This window comes from Rhynchophorus ferrugineus, unplaced genomic scaffold (assembly GCF_030347505.1).
Source record: "Rhynchophorus ferrugineus isolate W39M unplaced genomic scaffold, kcgeb_rfMv2 rfM1, whole genome shotgun sequence".
Classification (NCBI taxonomy): Eukaryota; Metazoa; Arthropoda; class Insecta; order Coleoptera; family Curculionidae; genus Rhynchophorus; species Rhynchophorus ferrugineus.
Window position 1 is genome coordinate 62,842,850 of NW_027472580.1, and position 13,475 is coordinate 62,856,324.

The 13,475-nt window shown below is 29.7% G+C and overlaps 2 protein-coding genes across 13 annotated transcripts in view; one reads left to right on the top strand and one right to left on the bottom strand.

The window, feature by feature from the left end:
- Nucleotides 1-13,475, bottom strand: part of LOC143198081 (uncharacterized) — a 141,050-nt gene that overhangs the window by 97,653 nt on the left and 29,922 nt on the right. The gene's annotated exons all lie outside the window — the stretch shown is intronic.
- The window catches only part of LOC143197716 (glycoprotein 3-alpha-L-fucosyltransferase A), a 125,801-nt gene that overhangs the window by 83,446 nt on the left and 28,880 nt on the right, over nt 1-13,475 (top strand). Inside the window, exon 1 of one of the 8 annotated variants that reach the window (XM_076406626.1) lies at nt 6,700-6,833. The exons of 6 other annotated variants lie outside the window; for them this stretch is intronic. Coding sequence is in view for 1 of the 2 variants with exons in the window: in XM_076406385.1 (XP_076262500.1) it covers nt 9,437-9,458 (22 nt within the window). In the remaining variant the exon portion in view is untranslated. Of the gene's footprint in view, nt 1-6,699; nt 6,834-9,307; nt 9,459-13,475 lie in introns of those variants that run through there. One more of the 8 variants, XM_076406385.1, reaches the window with a different exon arrangement.

The window sequence follows — 13,475 nt, forward strand, 5'->3', positions numbered from 1 at the left end:
AATATGTAGGCCAGGAAACATAAGACACAATAATAAGTTTTGTAAATATAATAATTGTAAAATCAAACAACGTAGACTATATATAAAAACCTAGCTAAATCTATATACAATACCAATGGTTTTAGTTGACATTAATCAACGCTTATCAAAAAGATCACTTTTTATTGTAGTATATATCTGAAGTCAAGAACAATGAGCCTAAATTTCCAAACAAATATGATATGAGAATTCTTAAATGAAAATTAATTCATAGCTTATTATATTGTTTAATTTGACATTAGTTTTTCCTGAGAAGTATTTGATCAACAAAAGATCTTAATTTAAACTATAAATACATATATTTTAACTATATATGTATTACATTATAGCTATTACATTAATTAAGAGTACTATGTTATTACTTGCTATATGGTAGCAAATATTATTTTATATTGGTTTACTAGCTAACTCGATAGTCGTTGTCCTGTCTGTGCTATGAATATTTGTACTCGATTTTGTTTTATTTTATTCATATAGCATATCATCATTTCAAAAACATAGTGTTTGTCGTAAAACTTAGATATACAACACTGTTAGTTTTATTTTTTGGCGAGGAAATAAATAATGTTTAAAAAATCATATTCTAGAATCTCCATTTTATCTCCAGTAATGTTTAACTAAATAAATCAATGACGCTACCTTTATATCTCGTATGTTCTATGGTCCTGTCAACCACCAGATAACATGGCCTCATTGAATAAGTATTACCAGAGATATGCGGCTTTAAAGATATTTTATATATTTTTGATTATTAAAATATCATAAAAAATCAAATCAATGCAAATGAAAAAAGGGACACTTCTTCGAGGCTATTCTGCGGTCGACCCCTCAAATAAACCATTTCCAATTCTGTTGAATATTGTATGTTGAACTCTATTGGAAAGTTTTCAAGGGGTACGACAGAACGTACGTACAGAAAGTGGAATAGTGAAGTACTCAAAATCAATTCGTCTTGTCAGGATATGATGCAAAAAATTCCTTTGTTGAATTTCTAATACTTTCAAATTATTTTGTGGCTAACACTTAATGATTAAACAAGATTAGTACCAGCTAATTTATATATAATATCGGTTTTCTCCAATAATTCATAATCCAGTTTTTTCAGCGTACCACAGCGTTCTTTTTTCGTTTTGTGTCTTTTTTCGTTATTTTAAACATTATGTTATAGAAACATTGTGTACCTTTGAGGGACTGTTTTCTGTGGTAATACTGCACGAGTGTTCGTACAGCTATGTTTGAAAGTAAGTCTAGTCTAGTAATGATTTTTCTGAGTTGTAACAACTTTGGTACTTTCGTACTTTAATCCACTGATTTTGATGGTGGTCTTGGGCTTTGTAGATCACAATGATACGTCACGCCTACATAATAAAAGTGAAAATAACAATTTAAAGATATTGTTCTGCCTGCCTTAAGATAATCAGTAAGGAAATTTCATTGACATCCTAAAAAACGACGCTATTATCCTACGCTAATATTTTTTTGATGTTAGTTGGCTACGGGGATTCAGCATCGGCTTTTCACCACTTTTTAACCATTTGTTTTCTTTATTACCGTTCTAATAATCTCACATATCACTTACTATATTGATAAAATGACGCATAAGAACTCTTTATTTCTTTTTAAATTATCTTTGCTTCAACGTTAGAAACGTTCAGAAATGTTAGAATGTCTAATAATGTAATAAAGATTACGTTATCATTACATTATAAAACGTAAACTGATGTTCAAAGTATTTAAATAATTTATTAAGTATTTTTATGATAAATGAATGATTACATTTTACGAGGTACTAAGGTATACGATAGAACATTTTATGCGTTTTTAAATTGATAAATACAACAAATTCAATGCGGAACTAAATGGTTCAACATTAATACAAATATAAATTAAAAGGGTAAGAGGGCGTTTCACCAGGAGATTTATATGAAAAAACAAGTTTGGACAAATCACTTATTTAAATTCTTTGTTAATTAAAAAAGTAAACCAATTTTAATGATATATAATACAATATTAGATCCCTGTACATTTTGACCAGATATTTCTATTTGTGAAAATGTGAAGTTAACTAACCTAACCTTACTTTCTCTATATAAAATAACCATCCATAAAATCTATTAAAATTCATAAAAATCGATAATTATGAAATGCTCAAAATTGCATTATCGACATTTTTTATGGTGATGCTGCTCCGTCATATTTTAATTGCAATTGAAAATTTCGCACCGTTTCAACATCGCAGTTGCTTCCAAAAAGAAGAGTTTTTTGTGGCAACAATAACCCAAGTACAAAAAATCATGGATTATGGTCATGCACATCCATACCAAAGAGGAATATTCATAACCATAAAGTCTTGGTGGAATCGACAAAGTGTAGTGTATTACTAAATGTTAAAACTGAACTGACTTAAACCAGACGTAAAGTTCGGTCACAAGTTGCAACAGTAGTGAAAGATACATATTACATTTATATAGTGTTGCAGATCGAATGGGAAGTTCTGTAGCACGCAGCGTATTCATCAGGCATAGCGCATTCAGATTACTACTTATTCAGAGTGATGCAGCATGTTTCGTCTGAAATTCAGATTAGAAATAATGAAAAAGTGAAAAAATGGATCTACGATTGGATCACTGCCAAATCAATATGGTTCCTTCGACACGGTATAGCAATGTTGTCAGAAAAATGTGTAACAGTTGTAGAAAGTGATGGAAAATCTTTGAAATTTTTAAAATAACTACCTTTTTGAAAGTGAAAAAAATATCAGATTTGATGCACCTATAATAATGCTATATTTCTATCCTGTAGTATAACATGAACTAACATATATTGTTGATTCTATTAATTTAACGGGCATATTTAAATTTAGTATTAGTACCAAGATGACATTTTTCATTCAAAATCAGCTTTTATCAATTTACAGCTTTGTGTTAAAAATTGCAGCTGACGCCATTTCTTTTAACGCTGATAATCAGCATAAAAAATACAATACATCTAGTTCCAATTCATGTTAAATTTCTATAATCATCAGTAAAATTCAACATCAGTTCATCAGTAAAAACATTGCTAGTATTGACCGATTAAAATGGTTTATGTTCTAATTATTTTACCTCTGGACATTGGAAAGTATAATTGTTAAGGTAGGTTACAAAATCTTGCCAGTAAATTAACCGTTAAAAGGATTATTGAACGCTCGTTTAACAAAAGTTAATTTATTTAGAATTATATTCACTTTAAAGTTAATAAAAGCTCGCGAAGAAATGAGTCCAGAACAGCAAGTAGGGTGTACCCAATTGCTATTGCATAAAAAATCATTATATTTTCTATTTGACATTTTATTTGACCTTCAAATGCTTCAAAATAGGACGCAGTTTCGGCGATCACCTCTTCATTCGACGAAAATGTATTCCCAGTGAGCATTCTTTTGAGATCTGAGAACAGGAAATAGTCGCTGGGCCCAGATCTGGAGAATACGGTGGATGAGGAAGCAATTCGTAGCCCAATTCATGGATTTTTGCCATCCTTCTCATTCATGTCGGAACAAGTAGTAAACAGATGGAGTACTTCCCATTATAATACTTCCTAGTATGTTTTCACTGATTTTGTAACATGTGGTCGAGCGTTGTCATGTTGTTGCGGACGTTTTTTTGTGCAGTACTTTATTCAAACGCATCATTTATAGTCGATAGCGATTCTTATTGTTGGCTTTATCGGGTATTTAATCGAGTCTTAAGGTGTTTTAAAGTCAAATAGAAGTAAAAAAGAAAAACTCGCAAATGCCATTTAATCGGTAGAAATTCAGACATATTCAATGTACTGACAACATTTTTAGTTCAATGAAATTTCAGACATACTGTAAAGTGAATCCTGTCTGACAAATTAATTTATAGGCCTGTTAGACAAAACAGGCGAATATCGGTTCCCTCTAAGGTTACGGTACCCTTTAATTATTATGTTCTCAATATCTGCAATCTAAGAAAATAATATATATTGATATTAACAACGAGTCACAGAATATTCAATTACATCGAACGGTAATTAAAAGTGTTATTTAATAACATTTGATAAGATAATTATTAATTTGTTGATAAAACTAAATAATTAAAAACACAAGTCATCAAAATAATATAGACGACATGGGCTGCCAACCTCAATCTGTACCAATTTACAAACTATAGTATTAACACACCAATTTGGTATAACAATAGCTTTATAGTCTATTCAAACTAGCAGTAAACTTACGTCATCCTAATGCATGAAGTCAAAAACGTCGCATCAACTTTCAGTTTTAGTTTATTTTGGATTTTACGTATAAAAACATTTTGATGTAAAGAAATAATGAAACAAAAATAATGTTATGAAATACAATTTATTTTAACATTATAGTCCATCAACGTATATATTATCGAAGAACTTAAATTATAGTTAATTATACAGCCACAACATTTTGTTGGTTAGAGTTGAATGTTTATTATATTTACATTAAAGTCCAAGCAACCCAAGAGGTAGTGCTCTAGTCGATTTATTTTAGTGCTATCCACTGGAGACATAATACGCCTAATTAACAATTGTATATCTAAGTAATGTATTTTGCTTTCATTAGAGAGCATATTTACCTTTTTAAGTTTAGTTCTTTTGCCCTTGTTAAGTAATTATGATATCACTGTATTTCCCTTCATTATTTTCTGTTACTACCATTTGGAAATATCCAAGTCAAGATACACAAATTCAAATAACAAGTCTTCCTTGATTTTATTGTATGTTTTTAAAAATTGAATTCTTTTCAAAGCAATGGAACTTCCATTAGACCTCTTCGAAGGTTATCTTTTCATTATCCATTTATATCTTACCATTTAAATTATATACCCGCTAACAGTGTACGAAGAGATGACTTACATCCCTCAAAGAGCTGCATAAAAACTAAAAGTTTCCTCTGAAATTATTGTATTACATTATGTTTATATCGAAAAACTATTTGCGCATTCAATGTTATTGTACATTTCATAAATTTGATCTCGAATAGAGCTAACATTAAGATGATCTTGATTCGTCATCCACTTCGTATGTGGACGGTTTCTCTTTGGTGAATGTAACATTATGTTGTTCTTAATTCTTTTAGAGATTTTAGTCACACTGCAGTGCTTTCGACATTTTCAATCAGAATAATATAATACATTATACAGCGATTTGAAATGTATCAAAACAAGCAAAGCGCCAAAACAACGTTTGCCGATTTATAACCTCTCATTACCACTAATGTTTGAAAGAATTTTGACATTTGACAACCGGACGACTTTTGTAGGCTGATTCGGTTACATGTTCGAACGTATCAGACATCATTACCTCTTTTTAACTAGAATATATTTTTCAAATTAATCTCTTAGAACTTCAACAATCTACCCGTGGGCAATAATTTTTTTTTGCTGACATGTAGAAGTATTATTAGAGAGACTATTATAACTTATTCTAAAGTATATCTTATTCTAAAGACTATTCTAACTTATTCTAGAGATTATTATATCTCACTCTATCTATCTATTAATCAGTTCGTATGGTAGCATTTGAGCCTACGCACTTCACTGTCATTGCGCACATTTAACTGATTGCGAGTGCGTTGGGATGCATCTATAGTCTTTCAGAGGACTTTGCACTAACACTTTGAATCATACTCTGACACTTGGTTTAGTTTAAGCCCAAGCAAACAGCTAAACGCAAACGTTTTATCACTATATGTTTTACCGTTTTTAAAACAGTCGATCAAAATGCATTCCCAGATATTTAATATTGTCTGATTGCGGGAGTTCATAGTTATTCATTTTTACTGAGGGATAAGTCTTTCTAACTAGAATAAAATGAATAGGAAAATATCACCTGACGTTAAAACCAATTTACAAACTGCAATAAGCAATATATTATACGTAATGATAACGTGAGTTCACTGCTATTTTGGATAGACCATATATTCATTTTTTTTTCTAGTTTGCAGTTTGTACTGCCATGACTTTTTAATACCTACATATTTTATATATAATATATTTTTATCAGAAAGATAATATCATAAGCAACTTAAATGCGATTACTTTTGGGAATTTAATTTCAACAGTATATTAAAATTATTTTTAGCTAAATTAATTGTTGTTGTTGATCAGAAACAATTTATAATTATTATTTCAGGCAGTTAAAAACATCGATGGAGTTGAAACAAAATCACATTACGTGAGAATTGAAAGAAAACTGACGTTTCTACAAGCAGATGCACGACAAAGAATTTTTAACACGATACCTGGTCACAAAACTTGATCGTCGTTGCAGATGAGCCCTTTGATGATGATGTGCTACTTTTAGTATAGAAAACGCTTTTGTGATATATTGTTTGTGCATGATTGAGTATAGTGGCTTAGTAGGTTATAGCGGTAATCCGCTAATTCGCAGACAAAATCTGTCACATTTATCCAGTCTGGAATTGTATGTAGTCGTAAGTTGCAAAATAACATTAAAATATTAAAGTGCGACCATAGATAATTTTAAAAATAGCGACTAACAATAACAATCATCAGTAATGACTTATCTGTAATAGTGGAAAGTTAACAATAGTTAAAAGAATTTCACGAAGTTCAAGACATTCTCGAAGTTTTGTGGAATTATATTCATACCTATATCTAATCACCGGAGATAAAACTTGACTACACTGATAAAATTATTACGTTCATCGAATACTGTTACGAATACAGTTGGTATATTTAGTCAATAATAAAGCTTTCATAGAGTGTTGTAAAATTATATATTGGCGGAAATAATTGGTAAGTGAATTGACGGCTTATAAAGAAATAATTTATAATACAATCTGCTTACTTGTCACTAATTATTAAATGTTATCAAAAAATTCTGGAATAAGAACTTTTTCTTTATATTAATAGAGTTTTGGAGGCAATTTTTAAAAACGATGGCTGATTTATTAGTTATTAAAACCTTTTTATAGCAATGGAATTATTGTTCAAGCAAATCACGTAACATTGATCGGTAGAAGTGAAAATCCGAAAGGGTAATGTCTAAATAAAGCGACTATTGAGGTTTAAAACATAACCTTCATGAAGTGCCTCCAAATCTTCACATTCAAACTGTTCTCTCTGCCAGAATATTTTCTATCGTCCTGTTACTAATGGAGTATGGTGGCCGCAAGTTTCCACAAGAACTCTTGAGTAAACTTTTTGATAGGTATAGTCACTCGATAAAGTGAAAATTACGTGAAAAATAATGAAATATATGTCAAATATGATATAACTATGTTTTAATGTTTAAAACTTATTTTTATAGTATTTTTAATATAATATCAAAAATGTATTTGATATACAACATTAACTAAAAAAAATAATGTCTGTATATTAAAACATATAACATTATATATATACAAACAATCTCAAGAACTAACATTCACTAAATTTTTTTCAAAGGCATTTAATTAAATCTAATTTTCATTAAGTTTCAATAATCAACAAAGTATTAATAAGTGTCAATTACTAAACGACTGAATATTGCACAAAGTATCATAAGTAAGATTATTTTCAGAACTGTAATAACTTCAGACCATCAAATATATGTACATATGATCTTTCCTTACATTATAAACATAAATATGGAATAATATATGAAGTAATACATATTTGCATATTAAAGCAGAGAATATATGAATAACACAATTCTGCAATTTATATTTAACTTTCGCATGTATATTAGAACAATAATGAACATAAGTAGGTAATTTATTTATTACAAATTAAAAATGCATATTAATATTAATATAGTATTTACAATTATTAAATAAACTATTGATTTTTAAAAAGTTAGGTCAATAAAGTAATTAATTATCAAATAATTGATACAAGGTTCAAAGAATAAAATATTACATAGTCATAAATCTTATTGAATTAATCGTTAAACACTCGATTTTTCTCGACAGGCTTTACTTTTGAGTATGTGTCACTTCGTCGAAGTACGAACAAACATTTTTTCAGTACGTAAATCTCATTTGCAGCAAGTTTTACTTCTTACTTCAATTTGAAGGAAAAGGCGACTGAAGGAATCGAATGCTGTATGAAGATTATCAAAACCAAACTCCATGCGAATACTGGTCTCGGCATTTTAAAAGGGATGATTTTGACACCGAAGACAAAGAGCGTTACTTGATGATGTTCCCTCTAAAACGCCGCACGAATTTGCAGAATTGTTGGGAAGAATGCAAGAAACCATTTCCAATCGCTTGAAGAACATGGCAGTAATCCAAACGCTTGGATATTTTGTGCCTTATCAATTGAAGCTAAGAGACATAAAAGCGTTTGATCATGTGTGAAATACTGTTTCGTTAGCAAAATTAGGAAGGTTTTTTGCATCGTATTTTTACTTGGTGATGAAACATAGGTCTATTACGATAATTCTAAGCAAAAAAAATCAAGGAGACCGCCTCGTCGTGCATCCACATCAACCGCAAACAAAAATATCCATAGCTCCAAACTAATGCTCTGTATTTGATGGGATTAGCTTGGTGTGGTATACTATGAGCTGCTAAAACCCAATGAAGCCATTAATGGAGATCGCTTACGACTACAATTGATGTGTTTGAGAAGAGCACGGCACGAAAAACGGCTGGAATATGTTCAGCATGACAAAGCTCGAACATATGTTGTAAAACCGGTTAAAATATACTCATATCATTATAATGGGAAGTGCTACCGCATCCCCGGTATTCTTAAGACCTTGCTCCATTTGATTACTACTACATATGAGTCATGACCTGTTTGAGTAGCGTTTCACTTCTTGTGAAGATACAAAAAAAATAGGTCGACTCGTGGATAGCATCAAAAGACACATTGTTATTTCGACATGAAACTCGTAAATTGCTTGAATGATTGTAAAAAGCAGCGGCTATTTGATGGACAATACTTCAAAAAAAAATCTTTAAAACTAATTTATAGGTCTATTCAGGGCATCTATTAGTCATAATTATAATAAATAAAAATTATTTAACAATGTCACTTTAAATGGACAATAAGAGAAATATTTTTTATAAAAATAATACTAGTGTTGATTAGCAACCCACATTGATTACGCCGTTGTTGGTTACTACATATTTAATCGGTTCAATGCTAATGAAATCCAGTGAAAGCGAGCCAAGCAAATAAAATTATCACTTCTACCACCAATAGCGACTAACTAAAATTGTACAATAAATCTTAACAGCGACTATTGGAATTATTAGTTTAAACTTACATTCGCATACAACGAATACGATACTTTCGATAATATATTAAATTCGAGTGATGTCAAGGATTTTTGTTAATGTGTTAATTCACAATATACAAAATGTTTATAAAGTGTATTTTATAAGTTCACAAATTACCTTATTAATATGGATAAGCCACATTTAGCAAGTAAGTTTTAAGACATTTTATGGTTGCTTCTTTTAATTAAAAATTAAAACAAAATTAATATATTAATATTTTCGAATATTTATTTGAAATAGTGTTGGCTTCTATTATGAAAACTGCGTTTTGTTGCAAATTATTGTATATAAATACATTACAGCGGTGCTATAATATATAATAGTTTTTTAAAATTCTTTGACATCTAATTTAATCATAAATGAAGAAAATAAAATTAAAATTTAAAAATAACTTCCTAATATTTAGTAATTAATAATAAATACAATAAAATAATATAATTAATAAATAATATTTTTATTACTTTCCGGTGCCTTAAGTCACGTTCTGTTTTGTTCTTTTTAATGCCACATTTATATTATTTCCAAAGTTTAAAGTTTTATTTATCCAAGCATATTCCAGTTTAAAATCTCGCTCTCAATTCAATTTTGGACAAATAGCCATTTAAAATGATGAAGGGGATATATTCTGTAAGATACCACTAGATGTGGGAGACCATTAGATATTCTCAGTGAATATCATTCATGATCTCTATGTATCTCACCACCTAATTTATAATTGTAATTTTGTGTAGCAGTTTATTTAGAATCACAGTGGTTTTAAATTACAATGATATCAAGGTTTTTTTTTATAAAAATGTGAAACGTAACAGTCCTAAATTGATTGTAGTTGCGTTGAAATTATTTGTAATTGTGGTTTTATTACATAAGTAATTTTTTTTTGAAAATATTGCCCACTGAACGCATTTTATTGAAAATATTATAATTTTTGGTTTTGCGAAATTCATTGAACAAAAATTCATCACAATTCTTGATTAGGATTAATTTTCAAATTCGTAATGGCATTACATCAATATTTGATAGAGAGCATCTTTCAAAAGTGTATTTTTACAAAAAAAAAACGTTTATTGGCATCTGTTTGCAAGCTTAGGATAAATTTGTACACAACCAAAAACTTTACAAACTCTTTTTTGTCTTTTTATTAATCCAGATATACATTGGTATAAACATATTTTCAATGATTAACTAAAAAATGTGCCTAAAAAATCAACCTAAAACATAATATTGTTGTTCCAGTTAGATCTTTTTGTGTCATTGAACGTGGTGACCACACGGTTTGCCACTGAACCCATTACTGATAAGATTATACTTTAATTTTAAGAAATAAATAAAGTTAATATTACTTGTGTTAATACTGCTTGAGAACGTTTCTAAAACTATAACTATGCAGCGTTCGATATCGTTAGATGATAATAAATCTTAATTTAAATAATATTTATCTGAGGGATATATGGTTTCAATAGGGTGGAGCTCTATTATAAAAGCAATCGACAATAGATCTTTGAATCGATGCATTGAGTGCAAAAGAAAGGAGGTCTGTGAGCTATAAAATGTATAAAACTAAATTTTATAAGATCTATGAAACCTTAGTAATGGCAATTATTTTTTAAAAGAAACTTAAATAAAAAAATGCCCGTCTATGATAAGCTTAGTTATTATATAGCTTAACAGATACATTTTTTCTTTTCTTTAATTACATTTGTATGTATTTTTTAGATAACTTTAGAATTAGCTAACCATAACTCGTCATGAGTTACGTTGTCATGATCTAGATAACTTTTTTGCTTTAGCATTTTTAAAATTTTTCGGGCTGTACAAAAATATGTGATTTATAATAAAATCATATTATATTATTGTTATAAATATTGCTTTAAAGTATACCGTCTCATGATTTTTGAATACATCTCTCTGAAATTTAATTCACTAATTCAGAAACACATACATAAAAAATTAATTCTTCCTTTTATTAATTTATTTCATGTTATTTTAATTTTTTATTAATCTCTTAGTATTACATAATCTGCACAATGGACAATAAGTATTTGATGAGATTTATATTATACATTATGACATGTAGAAGATAGCTTCAGTAAGTGATCTCCTGTACAAATTTATAGACTAGTACCATACTTAATTTAATTACTATTCTATTATTATTTTGAAAACTATTTTATGTGTCTATTAATCAGGTCGGATAGTAGTAAAGGTTTTAACCTACGCACTTCACTAACATCGGGCATATTTAATTGTTTGGCGAGTGCATTCGGCTGCACTGACACTGGGATTTCGGATGGCACTCATTATGATTTCCAGAGAGATATCGCCCTGAATTAGGTTAGTATTATTTTGTAATATCTGAAGAATGTTGTATCTGCAAGTAGTACCCCACAGTTCGATACCATAACTTCCTAAAATTGACTTATACAGCAATATCTTAATATCCAAAGATAATCTGGATGTACACTCTATAAGCCCATCAAATTTAAGCCCAAGTTGTTTACGCTGTATCAGTACACGCTCCTTTCAATTTAAGCATTGATCAAGATGCATTCCCAAATATTTAACATTATCTGCTTGCAGCAGTTCATGATCATTAAGACGACAAATCCTTCTATGTAGATTTTGTCTCATTCCCCTTGATACGCAAAATAATTTCAACCACAAATTTTGTTGAGATGAAGTTGGAGGTTCCTTGTAGCTGATATTGGATTGTAATTGGATGATAAAATCGCCGCATCATCAGCATATGTTGTCACAGTAGTGGATTTTGAGATCGGTACGTCAGCTGTATACAGGAAATATAACAAGGGGTCAAGGACACTGCCTTGCCGAACACCTGAATATATTGGATGTATGATATATATGTGAGATGTGACTATAATAGTTGAAAGTCAAATTTAGTAACTTGAAGTCCAGTGTGCCAACACCTTATCAAAAGCTTGAGATATAATTTCAAATTTTCAGATTGGAAACAATTATTAGTCGAAACGCCTTTATTGTTTTTCCCAATATTTTCTGATAATCCCTGAAATATTCTCCAAAAATCCAAAATGAAGAAAAATAGCAAATATAAAAAAACATTGCAATTACAATTAATTCTGGATATAAGATTGAGATAAAAACGTCGTTTTGTGTCAAGTTATCGGGTAATTATTGCTTTTTTTAGTTTTTGCAAAATTAAAGGTTTTTTTTAATTAAAAAAAACCCGAGATCTTGACCTTTTTGAGGTTTGAGACCAAAGGTTTGCATAGAAAGTCTAAATGTCAGTTCCAAATAACAAGACTAGTTAATCATCACAAAATAAAAACAAAAGCAAACCGCTGTGAAGCTTTTCTTGTTAATACAACTTAGATATTGCATCTATTTGCTTTTATTGTACTATTTATTAATTGTTTTCAGCATTCTACGTGGTACGCATTCGGTGCATAAACTATTCTTATTTGGTGATTTGTATTTCATTTAATGGAATTAATATCTTCTATAATATTTTGTTGTAGAAATAATCAGGATTTGTGTATATTTTGCTTTTGTTTTAATGAATAGTCTATATATAATATAATAGTCTATGGTAAACAGCATCAAAACAGGTAGACAAGAATTGATTTATTTACAACATATTTGTATGTGGATGTGTAAACAGATACCGGTTCCAAGGGCTTTTTGTGTTTATTTTGTTTATTCTATCTTATCAACGATATGTAGTAGTTTAGAACATATTAATAAGCCGGCTTGGTGGCGCAGTGGTAAAGGTGATAGGATCGTCCTCCTACTGTTGTGATAGCCGCGGGTTCGAATCCTGCTGGGGCATGGTCGTAAATTTATATTTGTGACTGTTCTAGACAGGAGTGTAAAATGCGACAAGGAAAATGATCCCAGTTACGCCAGTAACCAGGCTGAGTAAAACCGGATGTCTTTTGGGATGATTTCTAAAGTTACTATCACTCGCCAGTCGATAGGCTTAATGCTGAGGGCCGTGGTTTTTGGAAACCACGTTAAACTTTAGGTCCAGTCCAGATAAACCCATAGTTGGTAAAAGGAGACTTTAAAATATATTAAAAAAAAGAATATATCTTAAAATATCAAACGCGGGTCAAGAAAAGGATATATTGGAGTTCTAAAAAATATGATAAAATATCTATTATGATAAAAAAGTAAAAAATAAATATCG